Below are 7,752 nucleotides of genomic sequence, written 5' to 3'. Positions count from 1 at the left end.
CTGCTGAGTCTCTGCTAAGTTTGTTGTAAAGCTCGCACTGGTGTTCAGGTACACGTTTAAGCAGCCTCATTCATGCCCCCATCAGACGTTTGGTGTCTCCTGGGTTCTCAGTAGCTTAGAACCAAATCCACCTCGTACCATTAGGCTCTGTTTTCCAAAAAGGCCTGTGTTCACAATGCCACAGGCTGATTATCAATGCTGAACCCCTCATTGACTTCACACATGTGAGCTTCCTCCCCTCTCCTAGACGCCAAAACCAGAACCCAAACCATATCTGTACGTGCCTAGCTTTGCCAACAAGTCGACATGAAAGTCTGATCCACTGGTTATTTTTTTTAACTTGTTTTCATGATTATCTCTCTTCCTAATCACACCTCTCTCATAGGATATCACGAGTGTAAGTATGCTGCTCGTTTGGGCTTTTACATTCACCTTGCAATGAATCCTTTTATTGTTTGATTTAAATGGAGCACTAAACGACCTAAATGCAAACTCTCTTTGAAACCGTTCCCTCTTGTAACTTTATCGTCTCAAATGCACTAATTACAACTAAAAGAGAAGCTTTTGCCGTGTTGCTTTTTTTTTTTAAATAGATTAATTTCAACAAAACTTGACTCAATTTGAGGTGGTGGTTGGCGGGGGTGGGTTCCACATTTAACTTTTCCTTTTATTACCCTTTTTAACTCCATTGTGTTGGTGCATAGAGGCTCCATTGTGCTGGGAGTGGTGCAGTAACATAATAAAGACATTTTGTGCTCCAAAGGGCATATAGCTCCTCTTATCACCCAGCTCCAAAATCCTACCCATCCTCTTGCTTAGGGGCTACTCCAAGGTCAGCCGTTTTGTTTAGCCTGATGCTAATGGAGCTAAGTAAAGGGACCTGACCCTGTATTCTGTGATCTCCTCAGTATGCCGATGCCTAATTCAATGGGAACAAACACTCATAACCTGTTGTTAGGACTAAGTTGTGTCCTTCGGTGTTGGCATGAATGCTACTGACGTGCTCTGGAGCTTCGAAGGCATATTTCAAAGATGAGGTTTCGCCCTTAACAGTTTGGGAAAGGAAGCTCTTAACAACAGATCAATAAGGTTTTTTTGGGGGTTTTTGCCACCCCCTAGCAAAAATGACTTTGTATGCACAGAGATGAATAGGGATCAGGCCACTTACACTGGTCCATGTGCTTCAGTTTAGAGCTTTGAAACTGTCCAGGGGCAAGGAACCCAGCTACGTTCAGGCGGTGATGTAGGCTCTAGCTTAAACTTGACATGAGAATATAAGGAGTGCCACACTGGGGTAGGCTAATGGGCTGCATAGCCCAGTATCCCGTTTCCGACAGCAGCAGGAAGGGATGCTTTAGAAGGAGAGCGTAGCGATCGATCTGCTTTCATGCCCTCCCTGGCATCTGCCACGCTTGGCATAGAGATGCCAGAGGATACATCCTTGACTGTGCTGTCGAATAGCTATTAATGGATCTGTCATCCTTTAATTTGTCTGGTCTCTTTTTGAATCTTGCTGCCTATATATCCTGCCTCCCCATCCTCCTGTGGTTGTAAAGGATACCATATCCAGAATAAAACTGTCCAAACCATGCCACTTGGTCACCTCTCTAAGGATGTCCCAGAATACCATATTGCACCATGAGCACGTGCAGATCAGCCAGGGGGTCCCACTATACTTTTACACAGCTGCTGGAATTGGTGCTAATTGCACGATACCCCAGACATCTAAAACTCCCATCCTGCAGTTGATATCGGCACGATGGCAATGGCTCGAGCCTGTCAACCCAGCTTGGGTAGCAGGATTGGTAATTGGATAGAAAAATGCAGTCTCCTTTTATTTTTTTTTTGCTTCGTATGGCATACCTTGGAATAGCCTGTGCTGGTACGGTCCCTCAGCTTTCCTCCCGAGCCACGGCTTTTGCCATAGTGCTGCACAATACGCTGTCAGCAGCCTGTGATTTTTGGCATGGCTGGCTGGCTGGCTTCTTGAGGGAGCTAGTTCCTTCCACCTGCTAACACCCATGTTATTGGCAAATATTGAACAGGGTTTCCTAGATCCCGGTGACTGCTCCCTCCAAACCCCCCCCAAATTTCTGATAAACTTTGACCTCACTCCAAACATAGTAGCTCCAGCTTATCTGTCTTCACCACCGCAATCGCAATGTAAATTGATGCACTGATTTAATCCACTCACCCATGGTGGCCCTGATCCAGCAATTTTTGACTCATGCCCACTGTCCTTTGCAAACTCTTGGAGTCCCCTTGGGCATAAAAAGTTTAGAAACACTTTGAAGGTAATTGGTGCCAAAATAAATGAGGCGGAGTGGCCTACTGAAGAGGGATTGGGCCAGCACTCGGAAGTGCCGGACCCTGCCCTTGGCCTGTTCCGGTAACCCTAGGAAGGTCATGTCATGTCACCATGTCTTGATTTCCCCACCTGTAAAATAAAAGGAATAAAGCAGACTGCTTTGTAAAGGGTCTTGAAACCCACTGAATTCATAAAATGCTGCAGAAGAGCTCGGGGAGCTTACAAGAGCTAAGGGCACATTTCAGAGGTTTGGTTTGTGTTTTCAATAACTCAAACCCTAGAAATTTGGAAAAGTGGCAGCAATCCAGTGACTGAAGTCCCTGTTTCCCAGTCACTGCAATGTCTAACTTAGGCAGCCAAGTCCAAAAAAAGTAAGAACAAGTGATGTGGCCAGTGACAGGTGCCTTTGGCAAGCTAGGTTGGGAAAACGTCGTTTACAAAGGAGGATGTTCTCCTAAAACAGGAGCTTCTCAGACCTAGCAGGTTGGGTTTTATTCAGTCTGTTTTCATCTGAAGCATTATGTTCATCAGGTGCTGACTGGTCCCGTAGGGTGTGGACTTTAGCTGGCACCTGCCTCCACTGTCCTATCTGCAGTAAACCATGTCATGAACGCATTAACCATGTTTTGTAACAAGGCGTGGCGCCCCCCAGATATGCATATCGCACTGCAAGCATGCATGAACCTGAAGCTTCGCATGCTGGAAAGAAACGTAGCTGCATTTGTTTCACTTTCTGATCCCACCTGTCCATCCTCCCCACGTCTTTTTAATGCATCAGATCCCTGTGTCACAAGGAGCCTGGCATTAATGCGTGTGCTTGTCTCTATGGTAGTGTAAGAGTCATGTTGTAGCTGTGATGGGCCAGACATTATGTGAGGGGCAAAGATTGCTTCGGTGTTATCTTTTATTGGACCAACTGTGTGCTTGCCCTAAGAAATCTTTGCCGGTCTTATTAATGCAGTTTATATTCAGACTTTTTAATCAGTGCAGCTGAGAACATATTTCTGGATCAGGGAAGCTCATGCAGGAACTCCATGACTAACACTGCATCATAATATTTTAAACTCGCAAGTTGGGAACGTCACAGTCCTCCCGCTAGCTTGGTAACTTAGCACATTTTAAGCAATAAATGTTAACACCGTGCACCTCGTTTCTGAATTTCCTGACCCCCGTGCAGTTGAAACAGCAGCTGTAGGGCTGCGGTATGATCACTAACCATTTAACAGGCCTTTATGGGTATAACAAACAGAGCTGAGGTGGGGAGGAAGGACGCAGAAGATATATATAGCTTAGGGAACCACAAACCTAGACAGCGCTTTGGCATTATTGGTTGTGCATAAGCCAGCATCGTGCAAGGAGATTGGCGCTTTCCTCCGATTGCGCAGCTCAAAGAGCAGATCATTTCTATAATGCATGGTGTTAGTTACAGTGGCTGCATGCTCGTATTAGCATGCAGAGCATCCAAGTAAGCGATAGGAAAGGCCGTCTAGATCCTGTGCCACCCCTCTGGCAATACAAGGATATCATTGCTGCCCTGAGGACACCTCAGACATTAAGCTACTCTTTGAACTGAACTATCCTGGAAAGCAGACTTGTGGCTCTGTGATTTTGAGGTGGGATCCCCAGCAAAAGGTTTGTGTTGGAAGTGTCCTGACTTGTTCTTTCCTCTCCGCACAGGATGAAAGACACCAGCCGCAAGAACAACGTCTTTGCCCAGTTCCGGAAGAACGAGAGGGACAAGCAGAAGCTGATAGACACTGTGGCTAAACAGCTCCGGAGTCTGATCAATAGCCACCATTTGTGAGAGCCAGCAGCTTGGGATGAAACTCTGGGGTCTCCAGCACGTGCCAATCTCTGCACTGTGGCCACCAGGCACCAGGACTTTGGGATTCATGTTCCAAGAGAATATGTGTATTTTTTTATTCACGTGTATAGTATTCGAAAAACCTACCCTTCCGAAGACAGAAAAATTGTTGCTAGACAAAAAAAAATAATCAAGGGATCGCATCGCAGCATGGGTTTCACAGCTGCAGCAGAAGTGATGCCAGCAGATTCCACTGCAAGCTCCTGTGTTCAGGGGTTTCTCCCTTGACCCTAAAGACTAAAGCTGGAGGTAAACGTTCACTCCAAGATGAATTTTTTTACTAACCAAATTCACAGAATCAGTTTGACTTTAACTTATTTAAGAGCAGGAAAGGAAAAAAAAAAGAAAGAAAGAAGAAATAAGGAGTGTTGTAGTTTCGGAGGCTTTTCATGCTCTTCAGTCTTTCTGCTAGGCATGAAAGAGTGCAGCTTGTACATTGGGCATCTTTAGGGGAAAAGGGCAAAGAGAGGCGAAACCGTTCCCTTCTGTTCTGTTCCTGCGTGCGCTCACGTCGTGCCGCATTGGCAGACTCCCTGCAGGTAGGTGGCTAGAGAAACGCAGGCAACAGATCTGTCACGTCTGGCGGTGGGTCTCTCAGAAGGGACAGGCATTGTCATCGGGGATAACTCTTGGGCTGCTGCTGTTTTTGACAATGATACTCAGCCCAGAGCGACTTGAGTGCCCCGCTGTCATCAACTGGAATTGGAGACAGCCTCAGAACACGCCTACTAGGATGTCCAGTCCTCGTGGAGCCGTTTTTGCAATGGGAAGTTATTTCACTGTGATTCAGCATAGTCCTGTGATGTCGGCAGCAGTGGGTGGTGGGGGGAACCCAGTCAAATGCATTGCACAGATGAAGTGGGACATTGCAGCGTGATTTTTTGTTTTGTTTTGTTTTGGTTTGGTTTTTGTTTTTTGGGTTTCTCCTCTCAACTGGTCTCTGCTCTCCACCCGGTCTGCACGCCTGGAGGGATGCAATGAGATCCTAATGACTGGAGTCTGTTTGCTAAGTGCTTCTCCAGCCCGATCCACGGAGCACAGGAGCGCTGTTGCTAGCGTAACTCTGTCCACGACCGAGAGAAGACCTGAACAGACTCTCGTGGACTCGCTGGAGCCACGTGCAGCTCTCAAGCAACCCACTGGATCAACAATTCACTGGGTAAAAAGTGCCTAAGAGCAAAATTCTCCTCTGTTGTCTGTAGCAAGAATCAGTTCCATATACACCCTCCTGTGCCAGGGAAGCCAAGTGGCGTGCTATGTACAGAGAGATTTACTCAGCCTGATAAAGAAGAGACTTTTGCCCTTGCCTTGTATTTACCCTCTTAAGTGTAACTACTCTAGGGGTAGCATTTCTAAGGGCTCCCCCTTTCCTATCAAGTCCAGATGCAAACTATTCTAGCGCTAGCGAGTCATTTTTTTCTATAAAAGCAGGCATGCCAAGCTCCACGTTCATCTACAACTAATAGAAAGGGAACCAATAAGGTCTTGAATATATACATATCCACATCAGTAGTGCTGCTTCGACACATAAGCAAGCTTAGCACTTTTTTTTTTTTTTTACAACTATGTAAATGTGTTGGGATTTATTTGTTTTGTTTTTAACTCGTACGACTGTTGTTTTTTGGAAGCCAAAGCCCCTTTTCTGACCTGAGAGAGAGATTTCCTTTTGCTGCCTTTTCCTCAAAAGTCTTGTGCTGGTGGCACTAGTTCACATCCCATTTCATCCACATGCTCATTAGTCCCTGATGGGTGTGTGGGTGGCTGGTTCTCCAGGCCCACGTTCCAGCCCACTTTATTTCCACCATGCGCATCGGTGGACTGATGTCTTTGCATTTCCTTGCTACCGTGTGCCACTTATTTACACACCAGTTGCACAAGGTGCGCAATTTTGCATACATCTATAGCAATGGTAATTTCTTCCCCACCCCAATATTCTCAGCAATGCACACTTTTCCAAGGGCACCTATTACTTTTCCAAAGGCTAATAGCCAGGGTTGTAAGCAATAAACTTCTATCACTGCCTCCCTGTCCTGGCTACATCCAGGTGATGGGACAAGTAGGTAGTGGAGGAGTGGGCACCCGGCAAGTGTCTGATGCAGATGGGAAGGGATCAGTGGTCACATAAGCTGAGGGACCTAAAAACCAAAGAAGCAAATGCTTTCCTCAAAGCAGGAGCAGAAGAGCGGAAGCTGGCTTGGCTCTGTTCACACCCGATGACGCCTCCAGCATGACCGCTTCATCATCGTCCGCCCAGTCCCCAGCCATGCACCTTCCCTAGTTCAGGAGACGGCATCCTTTTGTCCCTGCTTTTGCAGAGCTGTGTCCCGTGACTACTAGGTTTGAGTCCACTAGACACCTAAAGGCCACAAAGAGTAATAGGCACTTTAAAATACTGCAGAACTGAACTGCTGCAGCTGCTGGCAACACTATCATTGAGCATCAGCAGGCATGACAAAGAAGGCGCTCTGGCATTTCCAGATTTTATTAGTGGGAGGGTAAGCTGTCAAATACAATTTTTAATAGCATTTGTCAGCCTCTGACTTTGCTGCCGGGTAGGGTGGCGGCTTTGCGGCACTTATTATTTTCCTCCACTCCTTGAGAGAGGATGGGGGGGCAGTGGGAAATGCCCTCCGAGGTGTAGGGCACCTTTGTGTCGGCTCAGCCCGGACGATGGGGAAGGGTTATCATGCCGCAGGAGGGGTGAGCAGTGAAAAGGCAGCCAGCTGTTAAGATCCTGCTGCAGGCTTTAGACTTGAGAGGGTGTTCCCAAGAGTCATCTCCATTTTTTCATTGGGAAAAGGTCTGCCATCAGTTTGTTTAATCATTTTATTTAGAAAGAAAACACATCGTTAGCAGAGTCAGGGACCCTCCATGCCCTGAATCCAGGCTCTCTCTGTCCTGTCTCCAACAAGCTAAATTTAAAGAGGAACGAAATGGGATTGCCAGGCTTGCACGGGATTGATTTCCTCTCTCTCCGCAAGCTCTGCTTGGAGAGGCCACGCAACATGTCTGAACCAGGATCATGTGAACCATCTCTGGCTCTTGCCTTCAGGACTTTCAGTGGGGAAATGCAGCCCCTGCCAAGTCGGAGATTCAGTGAGGCTCCGGTTTCGGGAGGTCACCCACCTAACCGCAAGTCGCATAACAGGGATGAAAAATGGAATTTCGGTGCTCTGTTCCCAATTAACTTTCTGTTCCAAGAGATGCAGCCCTGTCCCTTCAAAATAAAATTAATCTTTTAAACAGATTGCTTAAAAAGCCCTGGAAGACATGTCAAATCCCCTCTAACGCTCTTACTAATGATTTGTATCCTCTGATACGGATGGTATTGCTTAGGAGGGAAAGATTGTTATAGCTGTGCGATAAGGAGGCGGGGGTGGCACCCATCACCGTAATTAATAGGCCCCAAGCCACTTTAAACAAATGATGCTGCTATTAACCCACCCGTGGACATAGCTGAACTTTGCGTAGTTTTACGACGGTTTGAGCTAGAGTCATTCTCCGCTTTCCCCCCACCCTGATGTCTTAGCATCCATGAAAGACAGCTCCCCTTGCTCAGAAGTGCCCAGGTATCTCCTTC

General features: G+C 46.8%; 1 protein-coding gene across 4 annotated transcripts in view; it reads left to right on the top strand.

Annotated features, from left to right (window-relative positions):
- The window catches only part of EXOC6B (exocyst complex component 6B), a 430,229-nt gene extending 422,691 nt beyond the window's left edge, over nt 1-7,538 (top strand). For all 4 annotated transcript variants that reach the window (XM_019526166.1, XM_019526165.1, XM_019526164.1 and 1 more), the window contains one exon: nt 3,986-7,538. In XM_019526166.1, the coding sequence (XP_019381711.1) occupies nt 3,986-4,112 (127 nt within the window). In that variant the 3' untranslated portion in view covers nt 4,113-7,538. The remainder of the gene's footprint in view (nt 1-3,985) is intronic.
- The last annotated feature ends 214 nt before the right edge of the window (nt 7,539-7,752 follow it).

This window comes from Gavialis gangeticus, unplaced genomic scaffold, assembly GCF_001723915.1.
Source record: "Gavialis gangeticus isolate Ggan-Ray unplaced genomic scaffold, GavGan_comp1, whole genome shotgun sequence".
Taxonomy (NCBI): Eukaryota; Metazoa; Chordata; order Crocodylia; family Gavialidae; genus Gavialis; species Gavialis gangeticus.
The sequence above is the reverse complement of the archived record's forward strand: the minus strand, read 5'-3'. Positions and strand labels throughout refer to the sequence as shown.